The 21792-nt window shown below is 42.0% G+C and overlaps 1 protein-coding gene across 3 annotated transcripts in view; it reads left to right on the top strand.

Moving 5' to 3' along the window:
* CABLES1 (Cdk5 and Abl enzyme substrate 1) overlaps nucleotides 1–10791 on the top strand; it is a 151935-nt gene extending 141144 nt beyond the window's left edge. For all 3 annotated transcript variants that reach the window (XM_075314454.1, XM_075314453.1, XM_075314455.1), the window contains exons 8-10: nucleotides 1710–1816; nucleotides 6797–7004; nucleotides 9041–10791. In XM_075314454.1, coding sequence (XP_075170569.1) covers nucleotides 1710–1816; nucleotides 6797–7004; nucleotides 9041–9181 — 456 coding nt within the window. In that variant the 3' untranslated portion in view covers nucleotides 9182–10791. The remainder of the gene's footprint in view (nucleotides 1–1709; nucleotides 1817–6796; nucleotides 7005–9040) is intronic.
* Nucleotides 10792–21792: the final 11001 nt, after the last annotated feature.

The raw sequence follows: 21792 nt of genomic DNA, 5'->3' as shown, positions 1-21792 counted from the left end.
CTGCATGGTCGGCCACAGCATTTACAGGATACGACAGAGGCACATTTATAAGATTATCTCAGCACAAGAATGTGGTTTTAACAGATACAGTTTTGAAACGTATTATTATTCCAAGATTTATTGATTAAAGTATACTTTGATTGTGGGACAACCCCTTTAATCCTTATTATTAGATCAATGTAAGAGTCCTCCATTATACATTCCGTTACATGTAAGAGAAACAGGACAGAATGACCTTGTAGAGTCTGTCCTGGGACCTTTGTTCTAATTTCTTAAACTGATGCATATTACATTGTCATTGCAAAAATTTGAGTCATAAAACAAATGGACATGTTGAAACCCTATCATCTTCTAAATCTGACCTGGAATTTTCTACATTGGCACCAATGTCTAGTTGAGTGGCAGTAATGCTATTTGCCTAATTATTAGTAAAATAGTAATTTACTTCAAGGGTCAGGCCACATATAGCTGGCAGTATTCAGCCGTGTTTAAAAATATGTAGCAAAATGCTGTTTTATTCCAAATCTTGTTTTCTCATAGATTAGTGGTAAATCCTCAGGCTGCTACTTGTGGCCTCACTCTACAGCTTAGTTGCTTAGATAAGATGTTCATTTACACCTTGTGTTTCATCCCTTCATATGAACAGTGTTAATGTTTGTTTTTATATATTCTTTGCTGTTAGTTTTTGGCAACAAAGATCTCAAATGACTTAATATGCACAATACTCAAAGTTCCTAATAAGTGGTAAAATTTGATCTCTAAACTGCAGCCTAAAATATATTTATGTATTTATTTAAAGGGAATCTCTCACCAGGTTTTTGCTTTGTAATCTCAGAGCAGTACAATGTAGGGGCGGAAACCCTGATTCCAACACGTGCTTGATACAGATTTGAGGCAATTATTGTTTTATCAGGAGGCGATTATCACTTAGAGGACTATTAAACCTGTTGTCATGTAGTCCTCCCTATTCATGAGCTCTGTAAAACCCCGCCCCCACCACTGATTGGCAGCTTTTTGGGTATTCATTGGTGTGGCCAGAGTTATACATAGCTCAGCAATCAGAGAACTCCAGCAGATAAAACAGTGATTTTATGAAAACTACAGCAAGCAGCCCAGTAAGTGTTACATTTCTGGGATCAGTGTCTCGGTCTTTACATTATGCTGCTCTCAGATGGTATGGCAAAAATCTGGTGGCAGATTCCCTTTAAATGGATAATTTCATAAAGGCAACTCCTGTCCATAGACCCTATTAGGACAGAGACATTATACAGGGGGTCTCCCTTTCAGAAACTCACCTTTTCCTACCATGACCCAGAACATAGAGCTGTTCTGTACAAGCTGTTTCTATTCTGGCAGTCGTAAGCCGTCCTTGTATTACATGGATTGCTAATGCTATATTTCCTGGCTGGCTGTGTCCTTCCCGGCAAAATCAATTGTTTGCCTGGAGCTCACGCCACATGTTGAAAGGAGTTGTTCGTGATGAGGCTGATCTTCAATAACAGACCTAAAACACGTGTGCCTTTGGGGATAGGATTTATCTAAGTAAGTCATCTCCTTTTTCTCTTTCCTGAGGACTTCATTTTATCATACACTTTTGGAACTTTGAGCATAAGACACATTAATTTATTTGAGCTCTGCTGGCAAAAAAAATAAGAATCCCTTCCACTGTGTCTACCCCTGTGTACACTGACTCTAGCTTTCATGTACAGACCACTGTTCTAGAATACGTGAAACCATCTGACCTCAAGAAAGATATGAATGAAACTTTTAAGGAGAAGTTTCCTCATATTAAGCTGACTCTCAGTAAAATAAGAAGGTATGTATGAATAATTTAGAAATGCCAACCACATGGATAACATAAAACTGTGTATTACGGACTCCCCCTGTATGTGACAACAGATAATGCCATTCAGATGTTTTATAGTCTGGGTAAATCTTTGCCAGCTTCACATACAATCTAGAAGCCGACTACACTAACCCCACAAATAATGAGAAAAATACAAAGCAAACCTTTTCCTATCTGGCAGTCTGCCATCTGCATGTTCCTGAAGCATTCAGCCTTTCACACCTTTATTTGCTACATATTTCGGGAAGCTTTCATGGCTTATTAAGTCTTCTTTTTGCCTTTCATTAAAAATTAATCTCTGGCTGCAGGCTATTATAATAAAAATAAAAAATGTGCTGTACTCCCCTTCCCTGGGTCCACCAGCGAGACTTGCCCCTGCTCCCAGTATCTGGCATTGGCTGCATTACTGACGTTACATCAACAACGCAGCAGAGCCAATCCGTGAGCTCAGCGCCTCTGAGCGGGGTGTTCCATCTACATGGGAATGCTGTGCTCAGAGCTGCTGAGGTCACTGATTGGCTGCGGTGCTGACATAACAGCGACAGTGTGGCAGCCAGACACTGGCAGCAGTAGTGAGGTTCGTTAGACCTGGGAAAGGTGAGTTCAGCTCATTTTGTTTCTGCAGCTGGGGATTAACGTGTAGTAAAAGGGAACAACCACTTTTGAGTTTTTCTTAGTATTATTGTCAATCAATTAATATAAGGAATTTATATACGGAAACAAAGTAGTCCTAGGGTATGTGCACACAACGTCTTTTTCAGGCAGAACCCTAAAAAAAAAACACCAAAAAGAATAAACATACACACAACAATGTCAAAACGACCAGCTATGCATAGAATTCTGTCTTTTTGTATCTTATTTTAAAGCTTCAGGCTTCGAAAGCCGTGAAGTGGTTAAAAGAAGATTCCAGTCCATTATTCTGGCGGCTTCCACTTGGAAGCCACCATTATGTTATATATCGAATAATGCGAAAAAAAATGCTGTTGCAAAGGTCATCTGGAGGTGCGTTCAGAAGGATGTTTCAGGGATTACACTCAAATTGTCTCTCCAGCAAGGAAGGAGACAAACTCTAGCGCCACCTATTGGAAGTAGCAATCTTAAAAGTCAAAAGTGGCTTTTTAACAAGCCTTTTCATATGACTAAGGATTTATGCCAGATCAGAATCCCAATTTGCAGACACGGTGTTTCGGGGTGATTGCCACTCGTCAGTGCAAAGTATGGGTATCTGATCATACTTTGCACTGACGAGGGGCAATAACCCCGAAACACTGTGTCTGCAAATTGGGGTTCTGATCTGGCATAAATCCTTAAGCCTGCTTTACACGAGACGACCGATTGTGCGATAGCACGATCGATCGTACCCGCCCCCGTCATTTTTGCGTCACGGGCAAATCGCTGCCCGTGGCGCACAAACTCGTTTAACCCCCGTCACATGTACTTACCTTCCGGAAGACCTCGCTGTGGGCGACGAACGTCCACTTTCTGGAGTGGGAGGAACGTTCGGCGTCACAGCGACGTCACACGGCAGCCGGCCAATAGAAGCGGAGATGAGCGGAATGTAAACATCCTGCCCACCTCTTTCCTTCCACATAGCCGGCGGGTGCCGTGGGAGGCAGGTAAGCTGCTGTTCATCGTTCCCGGGGTGTCACACGGAGCAACGTGTGATTCCACGGAAACGATGAACAACCACCGCCATTTTAATTAAACAATTTTATGAAACCTAGCGACGAGTACACGACTCACGATTTGTGAGCGATACTGCGTCGCTAGGAGGTGTTACACGAGACAACATCGTGTACGATGCCGGAAGTGCGTCACGAAAACCGTGACCCCGACGATGCATCGCACGATCAGTCGTCTCGTGTAAAGCCCGCTTAAGTCATATGAAAAGGCTTGTTAAAAAGCCACTTTTGACTTTTAGGATTGCTACTTCCAATAGGTGGCGCTAGAGTTTGTCTCCTTCCTGGAGAGACAATTTGAATATTTCCCAGAGGTTCATTGCAGCTATACGTCCCCTCACTGACAGCCAGACTGGTTTGTCAGGTCTCCGCAAGGAGAATAGTCTTCCTCGTGGTCCCCAGGGATTACACTGCCACGTCTTCAGCTTCAATATTTGTGCTGGTATGTCTGTGTTTGGCACCTAAAGGTGCCCAGAAACCTTAGATGGCTTACAGTATGTAGTAAGTGCTGGAATGCATGCCTCCAGCAAAGTAATAAAGTAATGAGGGTAAACAAACTAAATATTTCAAAATTAAATCTATTCCCTTCACAAGGTGTGGAGAGGACTTATGTCAACTAATTGCGAATGAGCATCACATTAAATGGTTTCCCACCGAGCTCTATACTATCTTATTTGGTTAAAAAAAAGCCCCTATAAGAAACTTTACAGACTGTTATAGGGCACCAAACACAAAGTATCATTTTCGATATTCTGTTTGACATTTCAGACAAAAGGTTGGTAGTTGGCTTTTGTTTGAATCATTTAATTTAGTGCCTTTTGTTTCCTAAAAGGGGTAACAATGGCAGATTTTGAAAAAGATCTTTTCAACACCCTAAAAATCATCCGGGTTGCCTGATACCAAGTCTACCAGTCCTAGGCAACATACAGTATATGGATATGTGTAGATGGCAGCTAGCACAAGACTATTAAAACTAGTGATTGGTTGCAGTGGTCCCATGCTGTATCTGTGACAGTACCACTGCATCCTTATTAACAATCACTGGGGAGTAGTAGAGCAGTGCAGGAGCTGCAAGGCCGCAGCAGGTAAATATTGCTTGGTTTATTTTTTTAAAGCATAAAGTTTTTGATGAAAACAGATAACCCCATTGACATTTGTCATTTAATAATTAGATGTCTTTTTATCAATATTGTATTTGCCATTATTGAAACGTTTGACTACTCCAAGGCTATGTGCGCACGTAGCGTGTTTTTGTTTTTTTCACATTTTAAATTGCACTGGGTCAATGACAAACTGCAGGCTTTTGCTTCCCCAGCAAAGTCTATGAGAAATCAGAATTTCCATGCGCATGTCAAATATTTGTCAAGATAAAGCAGCATGTTTATTCTTTTTGCGTTTTGGTCATGTTTTGTCACCCATAGAACTCAATGAGGGGATGAAAAATGTATAGCAAACTGTATGGTAACAAAATGGGTTGCGTTTTGTATGCAATGTACCTGCATTCTTGTCACAAAAAACGCAGGTCACCCACCTTGTTACAGGATAAAAAAAAAACATTGCAGGAGTGAGAATCTCTCTCTCTCTCTCTCTCTCTCCGCTTCATACTCACCAATCACCGGCGCGGATGTCACACTGCACCCGCAGCCTCTCATTCTTCTTCACAACCCGCTCATTAGCCTCATCACATATTCACTGCACCCACTCATTATGGTCATACATATTCACTTCTCCCCAGTCTGTGATTGGTTGCAGTCAGACAGCTGTCACTCAGCGTGGGGCGTGTCTGACGGCAACTAATCACAGCCGCCATCAGAGGTGGAGGTCTCACCTGTGACCACCAATCACCTGAGTGACAGCAATGCTGATCACGTGGCTCACTTCAGTCACTCGGGTGATTTGCTGTCACAGGTGGAGGACTCCCGCTGTAGCTGTGGCTAACTTGAGTGACGTCATCGCTGATAGCGCGACTCATTTCAGTTGCTGCATGGAGCTCAGATCTGGCAGTCTTGATCTATAGCGCTCGCTGTGAGCATCAGATGTAACAGTGCTGGAAGCGTCATGGGACCTTGTGTGGATTATGTTGGCCCTTGAGGGGTGTTTGGAGGGTTAATAAAGTGGTGAAAGAGGGTGGTTTTTTTTTCATTTTATTTTAAATAAAGGATTTTTTGGGAGTTTGTGTTTATTTGCTTTCACTTACAGATTAGTGATTTGGGTGTCTCATAGACGCCTGCCATAACTAATCTAGGGCTTAGTAGCCGCTGTGAGCTGTTATTAACTCCTTATTACCCCAATTGCCACCGCACCAGGGCAACAGGAAGAGCCGGCCCCAGTGCCAGAATTGGTGCATCTTATGGATGCGACACTTCTGGGGCAGCTGTGGGCTGCTATTGTTAGGCTGGAAAGGGCCAAATAATGATGGCCCTTCCCACTCTAATAATAACAGCCCCCAGTTGGTTGTTGTACCTTGGCTTGTTTTAGAAAAATGGGGGGCCCACGTCAGTTAAAAGAAAAAAAAGCAAATAATTAAAAACAAAGCGTGGGATCCCCTCTATTTTTCATAACCAGCCAAGGTACAGCAGACAGCTGAGGGTTGCAGCCTGCAGCTGCTGTTGTTCCTGTGCTGAGTATGAAAAACGGGGGGCACCCCACGTCATTTTTTACCCCTCCAAAAAGTAAAAAACAGCTGGCCAAGCTAGTTATCCCTCTATTGAACTATTCTGTTATTTCTTTCTATCTATTCTTTCTTATTATCTACTCTATATTTTTTTCTTTCCATCTATCAATTATTTCTAACTATCCATCTTTTATATAGCTATCTATCAAATATCCTATCCTATCATATTTTTTTTTTCTCCTTTAAAAAACATATTAACAAAAACGTGGCAAAAGCACATGCGTTTTAACCAAGTTTTTGTTTTTTGTCAAACGCAGTATTTACAGTTGTCAAAGTCTGCCAGAGGGTGCAGTTTTGTTGTCAAACCTAAAACGCAGCGTGCGCACATACCCTAACTGTAAAGTACCCTTTAATACATTACTGTGTTGTGAATTCCGTTTTTTCCATGTATGGATATCTACTGGCTCTTATAAATTGAGGTATCCAATATGCCTTATGCTCTGTTTTTAGTAGATTCATGGATTACTTTTGAATTTTATTCAGATCCCATTTCTTTGAGCTGTTATCTATTGTATGCTAGTTATTATATAATGGAAACCATTGACCTTCACACGGTTTACAGTGATGACTTTTTTTTTTTTATTGCTGTCTACATAGCCTTAAGCGAGATATTCGGAAGTTAGCCCAGGATGATTGTGGCTATGAAGAACCCACAGTGGCCATGGCATTTGTATATTTTGAGAAGCTTGCATTGAAGGGAAAGCTGAACAAACAGAACAGAAAACTTTGCGCTGGAGCCTGTATCCTGTTAGCTGCCAAAATTGGGAGTGATCTACGAAAACATGAAGTTAAACACCTCATTGATGTAGGTCGTTTATACAATCATCATCGTTATTTTGTCTACCATTTAGCAATCAACGGCCTGATTTATTAAAGCTTTTATGCCAGAATAAAAAGCTTTGAAAAGTTACAAAGTTTTGGAACAACTCGAAGCTGTACTAAAATTCTTCAACTTTTGGTGTTTTTCCCCCATTTTCGGCCAGCTTTGAATGAGTGATCAGGGGAGAGGAGTAGGATTTATGGTGATGCGCACACTGAGGTGCCCACCACTTGTTCGACGCTCCTGATTCATGAAAAGGCATACTTTAGTCTACATCATGAATCGGGAGCATCTAATTCCAGCAAATCTCATCAAAACCGGTGTGAACAATGCCGGTTATGATTAATCAGGTCCTTATTGTTTTTTTCAGTAATATTATGTATTTAAAAGAATACTCTACAAAAATGATACATCATGCCATCGAAGGAGCTGGTGGGCGGTGCATGACACTGTGGTATTTCAGTGTCTTCTGCATTCTGTGAAGTCTTGTGTCATGCATCACTACTTCAGGACCTGCACTTGGCATAATACATTGTACATATTTTTAAACTGATAATTTACTATTCAAAGAACAACCCCTTTAAGTTATGACTTATTGGTAGAATACAAAATCTATTGTTAGAAAGCCTTCAGCTCCTGATCATTATAGGTCTGAGCACTGAGACCCCACTGATCCCTACAAAGAAGGAGCTACAGCCCAGACACTGCAAGTTAATGAAATTCGCCCTGTTGAGTTTGTTGGCTATGTGCCGTATCTGTACAGTATGTTGGGGATGGTGCTGTCCAAGAAATAAATACAAAGCTGTGTTTTTAATGGTGATTAGCTAATAAGAGCCCAATGACTAATAAATGGCAAATCAGACCTGTTACTTAGGACATGTTCACACTGACGTTTTTAGAACACTACCTCTGCACTAGTCGTCGTAAATTCAGGCCCTCTGCTTTGGCTTATATGCATGGTGTTATACCCTCATGGCCAAAAGTGTTGGCATGGCCTTGAATTTGTTCCAGAAAATAAAGTTTTTCTCCCAGAAAATTATCAAATTATTGGAATTACACGTTTTGTTTTGTTCTACACTTATTTATTTAATTTGAGTGTGTTGGAATAATAGAAAAAAGGGCAAATTGAACCTAATTTCACACAAAACTCCAAAAGTAGGCCTGGCAAAATTGTTGGCACCCTCCACTTAATATTTGGTTGCACACCCTTTGGAATACATAACTACAAGCAAATCACTTCCTATAACCATTAATAAGCGTCTTACACCTCTCAAATGGAATTTTGGGCCACTCTTCTTTTGCAAACTGCTCCAAGTCTCTTATATTTGAAGGCACCTTCTCCCAACAGTAATTTTTGAGATCTCTCCACAGGTGTTGAATGGTATTTAGATCTGGACTCATTGCTGGCCACTTCAGAACTCTCCAGTGATTGGTTTCCATCTATTTCTGGGTGCTTTTTGAAGTATGTTTGGGGTCATTGCCCCTGCTGGAACACCCATGACCTAGTACTCAACCACAGCTTCATGACACTGGGCACTACTTTGTGTTCACAATTCTTTGATAATCTTCAGATTTCATGATGCCTTTCATCAATTTTTCTCTGCCACCCACATCCAGGGAGATTAGCTACAGTGCCAAGGGTTGTAAACTTTCTGATTATGTTGAATATGAAATAGGAATTGCATTTCTGTTATAGAAACTAGGTTAAAAAAATGAGATTCTTAACACACAAATTGGCCAATTCATGAGATCCCAAAAGTCAGTGACAAGGCTCTGTCTCTTTATTGGAGCGCTAACGTTATAAGGCCTTTTTTCCAGTCCATTTTGTGTTGTTTCAGCACAGAGGAAATAAACGTGTATAACAAAACACATGTAATTGCAATCATTTTCTAGGAGAAATACTTTATTTTGTTGAACAATTTCAAGAGTGCCAAAACTTTTGGCCAGTTCTGGTTATGCCAATCCATAAACATGACATGTGGAGCTGTTAACATGGGTCTTTTTTTCTATTCTCTTCATAGAAACTGGAAGAAAAGTTTCGTCTGAACAGACGTGAGTTAATGGCATTCGAGTTTCCGGTCCTGGTTGCCTTGGAATTTGCTCTTCACCTCCCAGAGCATGAAGTTATGCCCCATTATAGACGCTTGGTCCAAAGCTCCTAGCACAGGATAAACTTCAAAAATGTCTTCCTCTGCGACATTGAATGAGCTTACAGACCATCGCTGCTAATGGACATGCAAAAATACTTAAGTGCCCTTGTCGACTATACACAGTCTAGACAGCCATTGTTTCAGAAAAGCTGCTGCTCACAAAGTAGCTCAGTAATAACCAGTTAGATCACTGAGTGCAAAGCGACAGGATGAACGTAGGATCAAACCATGGAATGGCTGCATTCATTGTGTGTGGGTGATGGCTTCACTTCTAAAACCAATGGTTTCATTGGTGCAACTCTGGTATACAAAGACATTATTCCAAATAACTGTTATGGGGGATATAGGATGGGGGCAGACAGAAAGCCGAACCTTTCTTCTTTTTCATCTCTCTGCCTTCAGAGCTGACATTCACCATAAAGTGAAGGAAACTGCATTTATGAAGTGTCAGACCTTCTCTCACTGTGTCAAAAACAAACGTGCCAACAACTTTTCTTACACTTTATTTCTTTTTGGTATAAGGACTACATTGTGTGTTTTTTTTAACACATCGGTCCATTCTGCCTGACACACTGGAAGATCACCAAAAAGTAACTCATTAGTTAGGCAGAACCTATGGGAAGCAACGCGCCATATCTTCGGCACTGAGCACGACACTTATGGACCAGCACTACGAACTGATTCATTCCATCAGTGTACGATCGGAGGCTGAACATTTACATGACTTTCAGAGATTTGCTATAAAGCCACGTCATTTTTAACTATTGCACTTTTCCACTATGGAGGAAACGCGTCTAGTCGCACAATTTGTTGAGATTCTGTGCTCTATGTTAGAGTGCATTTTAAGCACGTTTTCTTGTGCTACATGTTAAGCAGTGTTTGAATAATGTTTCGCAGCTGCCCGTTATAATGTGCTACAATACATTCATCTCTGACATTGCCCAAGTGTGTTTCTATGAAATTCAATGTAACCTAAAGCTATCTAGCATCTGACAAAACATGAATGCAAGCGCTATTGTACCATATGTTTTTTAACGTTGTCTCATTAGGCAGCCTCAATTATACTTGACTTTTATACAGCAGACATACTATACGTAGATGAGCCCATGAAACGTTCTGCAGTAGTAACACAGATCTTATTACCTGCACTCGTCTTTATGGGTGTTCTCGGTATTTGGTCTATGATGTCATCTGACCCAATCGTAAGGCCCATGACAATTGGTGACATTGTGAATTGCAAAAGATACACTATCCTCAAAAGGTTGGCTACACTTAATGACACTGCCAACTATACACTACTTTATCCAAATTCTTATATCCTTAGGGAAATAGCTTTTAATTTTTGTCTCATTTCAAATATTTAATGATTTATTGAACATGTCATGATTACGAGCGATGATTGGGCGTCTGATGGTGAACACTATTCTGCTCTTCTATGGCAGTTCAGTAAGTTAAAATATGATCACAGAATGTTGTGAATTTACCCTTAAATACAGTATGTTGAACTGAATTTGTGCCTTTGACTGATTTATATCATTTTAGGTCTAGTTGACTTACACTTTTTTTCGCCTCCATTCACATTTAAGTATTTACTTTCTTGAATAAAGTGAGAACTGTATTAATCTGAAGTTTCATGAAATTAATGGTATGGAAATGTTACATGTGTATATAGCCCGTGTGATGTTTTCTAAGTCTTGGCTCCACTAAACATTTCAGCTTCAGTTGAACAGAATCTCAATACCTGGAAACTGTTAGGCTATGTGCGCACGTTGCGTACAGTCACTGCAGAAATTTCTGCAGCGATCTGAAGAGCACACGTGCGCTTCAAATCGCTGCAGAAAATGTCCGTAGTGAAAAAAAAGCCGATTCCATTCGCTCTGCCTGCAGCTCCTCCCATAGACAGAGCGGGGGCTGCAGGCAAAGCGCACGGAAGAAGTGACATGTCACTTCTTAGAACGCGCGCTTCGGGCAGCAGCCGAAGCGCTGCGCTCTAAGACGCCACGTGCGCACGGCTCCTGCATAATCTTCATAGATTATGCAGGGGACACAGGACGCATGCAGTTACGCTGCGCTACAAAGTGCAGCGTAACTGCATGTAATTACGCAACGTGCGCACATAGCCTTAAGGATCTGTATGATGGAGTTTGCAGAGAATACACATTTGAGCTTGTTTTATTTCTCACTGCTGAACTAACCTGGAATGAATGAACAGGTGGTTACTGTCCTATTCCTTATGTTAAAGGATATTTCTCCATCTAAGAGCAACATGAGGTAGGATCAGAGACCCTGATTCCAGTGATGTGTCACTTACTGGACTGCTTGTTGCAGTTTTGATAAAATCACTCTTATCTGCTGTACAGCTACCAGTTCTCTGAATGCTGAGCTCTATTTAACCCCCATCCATACCAGTGATTGGCAGTGTCCACCTCAACTAGGTATGTACGAACAGAAATGTTACATTGGAGAGAACACTGTGACTCTGTCTGCATCATTAGTCAATGGCCCCATCAGCGCATTCGCCCAAATCCCAATTTACGTGGGGTTTAAACGTAAGCCCCGATGGAGCCACTACTGTATATCATGAACCTGTGTCAAGATGTGCAGAGCTTCAGACTACATGCTGCAGGGGAATGGGGAAATGTGAGTATTTTTTTTAATGAATACTGTACTTTGTGGGGGCCATCATACTATTTGAAGGGCTATTTGGGGGACCATCATACTATTTTGAGCAGGATGTGGGGGTCCTTATACTCTTCAGAGGATTTTGTGCATGCCAATTATACTGTGGGGGCCACTTTACTGTGTGGTGGTTTGTGGGGACCACTATACTATATGGAGAGATATCATACTGTATGGAGGGCTGTGTTGGGGCCATCATACTGTATTGGGGCCATCATACTGTATTGGGGTCACTATGGGGGTATTATACTTTGAAGGAGGTGGTCATCATAATGTTGATGTACTGTGGAGGAGTTCACTGTGGGGGTATTTTACTATGTTTCGGGAGCACATTTGTTGGCATCGAACTTTGAGGGCCATGAAAGGAGTAGTTTAGTGCAGGGGAACACTAAGGGGCTTCAATATGAGCAAAATTACTTTGTAAGGGCTGTAAAGTTATGAGATGCGCTTTTGTTACTCCAATGAATATTGTTTTTTCGGGGGGTTTTTATGGGGACTTCTGCTTTGGGGCCCATGATTTCTATGTAGGCCCCTGCTTGCAACGTTTCCCACCACTGCTAATAGAAAAATAAAGCAATATTGGGTGAACAAAAGCACACTAGACAAGTGTAAAAAAATTAGTTTTATGCAGAATGAGTGAAATGCAGCATTGATGGCAGCAGCTTCCACCCTAAGGTGGGATTAGATGAGCACATGCAAAATTGTTCATTTTTCATCCAGAAGTAACAGACAATTTTTCATTCGTTTTACCATTTTATTTAACATCCATATTGTATGGTATCCATTGTTAAATGAACAATTTAATAAACAGTAAAATGACAAATACGGTTTTCAATGTTAATAATTGGATTGGATCAGTAAAAATCGCATGACATATGGCTGGTAACCAGTACATGATCTGTTTATTTATCACACCGATTGACTTAAAATTGGTGAGTCTGATCTGAAAAATGTATAGCATTCTGCTATTTAATAGGAGAGGGCCATTAATACCCATGTATAAACTTTCAAGTAAACTAGCATATTGGCTTGCATTGGTCAGTATGCTACCCGTTGTGCATACAGACAGCACATGGATGTTTAGTACGCTCATCTGAATCAACTCTAAAGCCACGTGCATACATTGAGTATTTGGAGAGGGTTTTTTTACCTCAGTCTTTGTAAGTCAAAACCATGGCTATGTAAAAATTGCAGAAGTGGTGACATGTTTCTATTATACTTTTCCTCAGACTGATCCACTTTTGGTTTTGGCTACAAATACTGGGGTAAAAGCTCACCAAATACTGAAACTGCCACAATGGCTCATATCGCTCTTCCTCTGTCTCTATTTGTTCTAATTAAATCTATCCCTTCTCATTTCCTCACAGCACTATCTTCTGTGTACAAAGTCTCTCACTGATCATTGAGGTCTAATCCCCGATCCACATTCCCCCTCCAAAAAATGACAGCAGCATCTCCTGCTTAGGCTTTTATTGTGGCCATAAGCCATGAGTTGCACTGGCCAATGTCCCTCATGAATGGCTGGGCTTTAGAATGGAGGACCCACAAGGCATTTTGGGGTATCCTGCTGGCCTACACCAATCTTAATTCTCTGTGTTCTGCTATCTGGCTATTTGAGGCGATTCTTCTAAATTAAACCAAAATTATTTGGAATCGCAAAGTTTGACCGTTTTTAACATTTTTTTGTCAAATTTGTTTCATGAAGAATCTATTTATTCATCTCTAGATACCGGGAGCTTGACGTTTTACTAGTAATGTCAGTTCTGAACATTTTGATCTCGTGATTAGCATATTTAGCATATTTAGGAATGTGCAATCTATTCCCTCCAAGCTGAGTGCTGTAGAACATAACATAATTAGTCATGCAGCAGCCAGTTATAGAGAGCCACACATCAGGCAGATAAAGCGTTCAGAGTCCATAAAGTGTATACGGAATCCATATAAAGTGGCACCTCACGGTGCTCAAATTATACAATACCCACTAACAACTTCTCACAGATCTTCAAAAGATTCAATCTTAGAGCTCTGAACTTTTGCATAACCTGAAGAACAGCAAGTATTTGTATACCGGGGCCTACAGGTTAAATTAGTTGTCTAAAAATATAAAAAAAAATAAGGTAAGAGAAAAAATGTGTTGAAATAATAAACCAAAATACCTGTTCAATCACCAGCTGCTCCAGCACCACCACTATGGTGGGGACCACAGGACTGGCAGCGCAACATCGGTAAGTACCGTGTTTTTCCAAAAATTATACACTGTCTTATACCTTTTTTGCCCCCCCCAAAAAGCGCTAGGGCTTATTTTCAGGGTAGGCCTTATTCTTGGAGCAGCACGGTTGGGAGTAAGTTTACCCCCAAAAAAAGCAGAACCCCCCCCACTTCCCAGGAGACTCATATCAGAGCCCAGACATCTACGTGGTTCCCAGGTCCTCCTGTGATCTTCGGCAGGCGCTCCCAGCAGGTAAGCTCCATGCTACATCCCCCTGCTTCTGGCTGACACACACACACACACATCAAATCGCTCACAGAATCACACATCAGGTCGCACACACACTCACCATATCCGGCAATACCAATTGCTTCTGGCCGGCAGGGAAAGATGGGACACAGTGCAGTGGAGCGCATGGAGGACCCAGTGGTTGAACATATCAATGCGTTCCACCTGCAGGTCCTCAAGTTCCGCTGCTCTGCATCTCAGTATTCTGCCGGCCAGAAGAAATCAGTATCGCTGGTTGTGGTGAGTCTGTGTGTGTGATCTGATGTGCAATTGTGTGAGCGATCTGATGTTTGTGTGGGTGTGCGATCTGATGTTTGTGCACGATCTGATGTTTGTGAGTTTGCACGCGTGTGATCTGATGTTTGTTAGTGTGCGCGTGCAATCTGATGTTTGGTAGTGTGCGATCTGATGTATGTGGGTGTGCAATCCACTGCAGGTCCTTACGCTCAGCGTTTGATATGATTGCGGGGTGAATAACAGGAAAAAGTTCCGGCACCAGGTGTCTCTTCATTAAAATCTTCAATATTTTATTTGCATGTCAAGAATAAAAAATTCATGTATAAAAAATTCATGTAGAGATGCAGCCCCTAAATGCATTTCGAACAAAATTCTTAATCATAGGCATATGAACAATACATAAAAACATCCTTATATACCTATTCCATTAGGTAAAACCATATACACCTGTTACTTCACAAAGTTAATTGTGCTTCATTGTAATTTAAATGTGAGACAGCCTACCTAAAACTCATAACACCAACATAGACTGTCGACCCTCTCTCTACTTAGACTAGCATCACCATATACCAATTATTCAATGGAGGAGAGAAAGAAAAAAAAATTAAAAAAAGACCAAAATTATATTTAATAAAAATGGCAGAGGTAACTGCGATGTATTAATCCCAAGTGGAATATAGCCTCCAACTCAATTATTAGTGATGGGCGATCCTCCACCAGATGTTCGGGATCAGGAGCCTTGCCCGATCGTTTTGTAAAGATCAGGATCGAGATAATGCAAACTTGCGCCCAATCACCGAACTCGAGCTTTACAGCTATGGGATGGGGCGGGGGGGCTGTAAAATAAAGAACATAGTTAATAAGAAACATTGTCATTGTACTTACAGGTCCCGTGACGCGTCCTGCAGACTGTCTCCCACCGCTTCTGCATCCGAACATTGCTGTGCCGCCCGGTAATCAGCACTGCCTAAAGGACCTTCCATGACATCATAGCCATGTGACCAGTCTGGTGTAAATGTTGTACAGACATTGGCTTACAGTTTGGTCACATGACTATGATGTCATCGAATGTCCTGTTAATTTTGACTGTCCATGTGCGAGTGTCGCATCGGCATCACCCGATACGACTGCACACTCTCCCTACAGGAGCGGGTCAGCTACATGTATTTCCATGCAGCTGAGGCACTTCTGTCCAGAGAGCGTCAGCGTACCGGCTGATACCGATGCGAGACGCAAGTGGAATCATATCCTCAGTGGCAGCCTTCTCGCTCTGTACAGAGTGATGACGCAGATCTGACAATGCTCTCTCTGCTTCTCTCTCTAGAGACGCTTGTCTTTACAGAGTGATGACGCAGAGTTGACATTGCTCTCTCTGTGGACTACGTTGGACTAAGGATTTTTTTATAATAAAGATGGAGTCTCTAAATGTTTTTTTTTTTACTGTTTACTAGAAATTCATGGTGGCCAAGTCTAATTTGGCATGACACCATGAATTTCAGGCTTAGTACCATCTGAGAATACCAAGCTGGCATTAACCCCTTTATTACCCAGCGTGCCACCACCATCAGGGCCACTGAACGAGCCAGAACCTGGAAATATAGCTAAGAAACAATGCGCCATTTCCAGGGGCGGCTGCGGAGAATCCCAGCCCCCAGCTGCCTGGTTTTACTTGGCTGGCAATCAAAATATGGCGGGAGTCCACACATTTTTTTTTTTTTATTATTTTTTTAAATAATTAAAGAAAAATAATTGTCTTCCTGTATTTTGATTGCCAGCCAAGGTAAAGCCAAGCAGCTGGGGGTGGCAGCCCGTAGCCGTCCCCTTTATCTGCGCTGAGAATCAAAAATCAGCGGAGCGCTACGGTTTTTGTTTTTTTTTAAATTTATTTTCATACAACTATATATTGTGTATTATATATACTGCTCAAAAAAATAAAGGTAAAGTGTTTCCTTTATTTTTTGAGTGTGTGTATATATATATATATATATATATATATATATATATATATATATATATATATATATATATATATACACAGTATATCTATGTGTACAGCTCTGGCAAAATTTAAGAGACCACTGAAAAATTGTCAGTTTTTCTGATTTTTCTCTTTGTAGGTATATTTTTGAGTAACCTGTAAGTTGTTATTTTAATCTAGAAACTACTGACAACATGTCTCCGAATTTCCAAGCAAAAAATTTTGTATTTATTTTCTGAAAATAGTAGTTTATAGAATAAAAAAACAATTTCCAGTTTACTCAAAAATCTAATATATAAAGCTGAGTGTATGTATGTGTGTGTATGTCCGCTAAAGGAATTTGCACCGTTCCATTTACAATCACAAAATTTTGCACAGACACCCCATGTGACTCATCGAATGTCATAGACTATGTTTTGACATGAAAATTTAACCCCGCGCTTTACAGTTACTCTCCAAAAAACTTGCCTCCATTAAAGTCAAAGGAGCTGCGAGCTAAAGGTTATTAATAGCAGCTGTGATTGGTTGCTATAGGAACAAAGGAAATTGTTAGTATAAGAAGCTTATGTGTGAGGTAATAACATGTCGGCGGAGAGATGGATAGAGAGAGACAGAAAGAGACAGACAGACAGATATAGGCACAGACCGAGTAAGAGGCAGACAGGGAGAGAGACAGTCAAAGAGACAGACAAAAACAGGGAAAGAGACAGACTGGGAAAAAGACAGACAAAGAGACAGACGGGGAAAGAGACAGACATACAGCCTAAGGCCCCCTTCACACGTCCATGTCTCCGGTATGTGTTAGGTCCGTTTCCGTATGTACCGGAGACACGGACACAGTTACTCCAATGTTATTCAATGTATGGAGTTACATGTGCATTTTTCCATAAGGTGCGTGTGTCCGTGTGCGTGATACGTTTGTCCGTAAAACACGGATGCATGTCCGTTTTCTGCACGGAACACGCACACACGCACCCAATGAAAGTCTATGGGTCCGTGAGCACACGTACGTGACACAGATGCATCTCCATATGGTCCGTGCACGTTTTGTGCTTTTTTGAAGCGATGTCGGTCACTTTTTGTTTCTGTGTATGTCAGTCAATCTCCCTCAGTCCGTCAGTCGGTCTCTCTCTCTTGTCTGTCCCTCTCTCAGTCAGTCAGTCTCTCCCTCTCTCTCATACTCACCGTTCTCCGATCACTGCCGCGGCGCTGCACAGCTGTTAAAAAAAACTCCGGCGGCTTTTACTATTTTGAAAAAGCCGGCCGCTCATTATTCAATCTCGTATTCCCTGCTGTCCCCGCCCACTGGCGCCTATGATTGGTTGCAGTGAGACACGCCCCCACGCTGAGTGACAGCTGTCTCACTGCAACCAATCACAGCCGCTGGTGGGCGGGTCTATATCGAACAGTAAAAAAAAGAAATAAAAAAAAAAAACGACGTGTGGTTCCCCCAATTTTGATACCAGCCAGGGTAAAGCCAAATGGCTGAAGGCTGGTATTCTCAGGATGGGGAGCCCCCCAGCCTAACAATAACAGCCAGCAGCCGCCCGGAATTGCCGCATCCATTAGATGCGACAGTCCCGGGACTGTACCCGGCTCATCCCGAATTGCCCTGGTGCGTTGGCAATCGGGGTAATAAGGAGTTAATGGCAGCAGCCCATAGCTGCCACTAAGTCCAAGATTAATCATGACAGGCGTCTCCCCGAGATACCTTCCATGATTAACCTGTAAGTTAAAGAAAATAAGCACACACAACGAAAAATCCTTTATTTGAAATAATAAACAAAAAACCCCACCCTCGTTCACCACTTTATTAAGCTCAGAAAACTCCCCTAGCTCCGGCGTAATCCATGGAGGTCCCGCGACGCTCTCAGCTCTGCTACATGAAGGTGACAGGAGCTGCAGTAGAATACTGCCGCTCCTGTAAGCTCCACGCAGCAACTGAGGTGAGTAGCGCGATCAGCGATTATGTCACTCAGGTTACTCGCGGCCACCGCTGGATCCTCCAACTGTGACAGCAAGTCGCCCAAGTGACAGCGATGAAGTCACAGGTGAGTTGCGGTCTCGGGTGGAGGATCCAGCTAGCCGCGGGTAACCTGAGTGACAGCAGCGCTAATCGCGCTGCTCACTTCAGTCACTCTGGGGATTAGCGGTCACCGGTGAGTCCTTCACGGGTGACCGCTAATCAGTACGCGACACAGACAGAGCCGTGGGATGACAATGAAGTCGGGTGAAGTTCACCCGAGTTCATTCTCATCGCGTGACGCTGTCAGCGGGCATATAGCAACGGCATTGTACATCACATACGGAACATTTCACACGGACATTCCACACGCACAAACGGCTAGCATACACAATCACACGGATGTCAGACGTACCAGAAAAACAGACAAAAAAAAGGAACACGGACCCGAAAAACGGCACGTAAGACATGCACGTGTTTTTCACCGACGTGTGAAGGAGGCCTAAGAGAAAGCAGTAGACAGAGACAGAAACAGACAGACAGGGAAAGAGACAGAGAGAGAGAAAGTCTAAGAGACAGACAGGGAAAGAGACAGACAGAGACACAGACACACAGAGACAGACACACAGACAGACACAGACAGAGACTGACAGTGAGACAGTTACTATCCCGGGCTGGCAATCAAAATACAGGGAAGCCCATTATTTTATTTTTTTTAATTATTTAAAAAAATTAAAAAAAAAAAGTGTGGGCTCCCGCCATATTTTGATCGCCAGTCAGGTAAAGCCAGGTAGCTGGGGGCAGGGATTCTCTGCATCCCACAGCCGCCCCTGGAAATGGCGCATTGTTTCTTAGTGCCATCTCCACGTGCTTTACCCGGCTCGACCAGTGGCCCTGGTGGTAGTGGAACGCTGGGTAATAAAGGGGTTAATGCCAGCTTTGTATTCTCAGATGGTACTAAGCCCGAAATTCATCGTGCCACGCTAAACTAGACATGGCCACCATGAATTTCTAGTAAACAGTAAAAAAAAAAAAACCACACAATTTTTTTTTATTGGAAATAAAACAAAAAAAAATTTAGAGACTCCATCTTTATTATAAAAAAAAAATCCTTAGTTCAATGTAGTCCACAGCGACAGCAATGTCAACTCTGCTTCATCACTTTGTTAAGACAAGTGGCTCTGCAGAGAGAGAAGCAAAGAGATCATTGTCAGCTCTGCTACATCGCTCTGTACGGAGCAAGAAGCAGGCTGACAGTGAGGGGATGATTCCACTTGCGTCTCGCATTTCATCACCCCGCATGGCCTGCCACTCTACAGACATGAGTGCCTCAGCTGAAAGGAAATACATGCAGCTGACCCGCTCCTGTCGGGAGATTGTGCAACGTGATACGATGCGACCCTCGCACAGTGACAGTCAAAGTTCAGTTAACAGGACCTTCGATGAGGTCATAGTCATATGACCAGTCTGTAAGCCAATGTCTGTACAACATGCACACCAGACTGGTCACATGGCTATGATGTCATGGAAGGTCCTTTAGGCAGTGCTGGTTCCTGGGTGGCACAGCAATGATCGGACACAGAAGCACAAGCGGCTGCGAGACAGAGTCTGCAGGACGCGTCGCGAGACCTGTAAGTATAATCATAATGTTTCTTAATAATGTGCTTTTTTTTTTACAGTTCCTGGACCCAAACTGTAACACGAGCTTCCCAGGAAAGCTTGTGATCGGAATCGTGTACATGATCACTATGTGGTCGGTACGATCGCCCATCACTATCAATTATCTAAAGGCATTCCCATATACCAATTTATTAAATGAAGGGGAAAAAAACAAAATAACCCAAAATTACATTTAATAAAAATGGCTAATATCGCTGCGATAGTTTAATCTAGAATCTAGCCTCCAACTCAGTTATCCAATATGCCTCACAACAGGTTACTGCTCGTTCCCAATCACCGTCTTTTGCTGGCTTTCCAATTCTCTCTATACCTTTAACCCTAAGGGAACTAACATCCCCATTATGATTCTCATGAAAATGTGTAGAAAGTCCCCATCATCCACGTCTGTTTTGTTTTCCGGCTTAGCAGCCATAATATATTCACTAATCCTTTTCTTAAGGGGTCTCCCCTTGCACCCTATGTAATATTTATTGCACACCACACACGTTGCCATACAGACAAAGTGTGTGGTGTTGCAATTAACAAACACTCTAATCAAATATCTCTTATTGTTCACATTATTTTGAAGTTCATTTATTCTCTCCCTATGTTTACACAAGGTGCACTTCTTACCTCCACGTTATAACACCCTTTGTGTGTCAACCACGTGGGTCTTTTTTCCACACTAGCAAAAAGATTTGGAGACAAAGTATTCCCAAGTGTTTTAGCACGTCTGGGAAAACAACGATAACCGTTTTTTTACAAATTTTAGCCAACACCGCATCCTAATATAGCATGTGTAAAAATGTATGAATCAATGCAATAATGTTGTTATTATAAGTAAATAATCCCTAGTTCTATCCTTCACCAAATTGTTTGCCCTTTGTAACATCCATTTTTTATATCTTCTATTTTGTAACCTCCTTTCCTCTGATTCTCATTGACTAGTGCCTGATCCATGGAACATAATCTCTTGGCCCTCACCAACTCTCCTATGGGCAAATTGCGTATCACATGTGGAGGATGACAACTATCCACATGTAAAACGGAATTGCCACTAATCAGTTTCCTATATAGGGTGGTGTGAATACTGCCCAAAACAACATCACCCATCATCCAAATAAGGAGCTTCCTCACCATGAACATCAAATGTAAATCTAATATTTTCCCGATTGTCATTCAAATATTCAATAAAACTGGCCAAAGAGGTGTGGGGGGATACATCAATGGGACCACGCCATACAATAATTACGGCATCGATGTATCTCCCCCACCATATCAAATGTTCTAAGTATGGATTCATCGGACGGTAAATAAATAGTTTTCCCCACTGAGCCATGTAAATATTAGCAAATAAGGGCAAAAAATTCGCCCCCATTGGACAACCTTGTACCTGTAGATAGTATGATGCATCATTGCTACTTATGAGTGGTATCCAGCCACTAGTTTCAGGCACCTGTGTTCTGTTGGAATCCGGTGAGGCACCACTTATCCCCTTCCTTGCTCCTGGTCAGTTATGATTGCGGGGTGTCCGCTGTCTATAATGAAGTGCCCTGCAGTATTCTTTAACTATTTCAGCTGCATGGACACTTCATTATTGAACCACTAGG

This window comes from Anomaloglossus baeobatrachus, chromosome 6 (assembly GCF_048569485.1).
Source record: "Anomaloglossus baeobatrachus isolate aAnoBae1 chromosome 6, aAnoBae1.hap1, whole genome shotgun sequence".
NCBI classification, from domain to species: Eukaryota; Metazoa; Chordata; class Amphibia; order Anura; family Aromobatidae; genus Anomaloglossus; species Anomaloglossus baeobatrachus.
The sequence above is the reverse complement of the archived record's forward strand: the minus strand, read 5'-3'. Positions and strand labels throughout refer to the sequence as shown.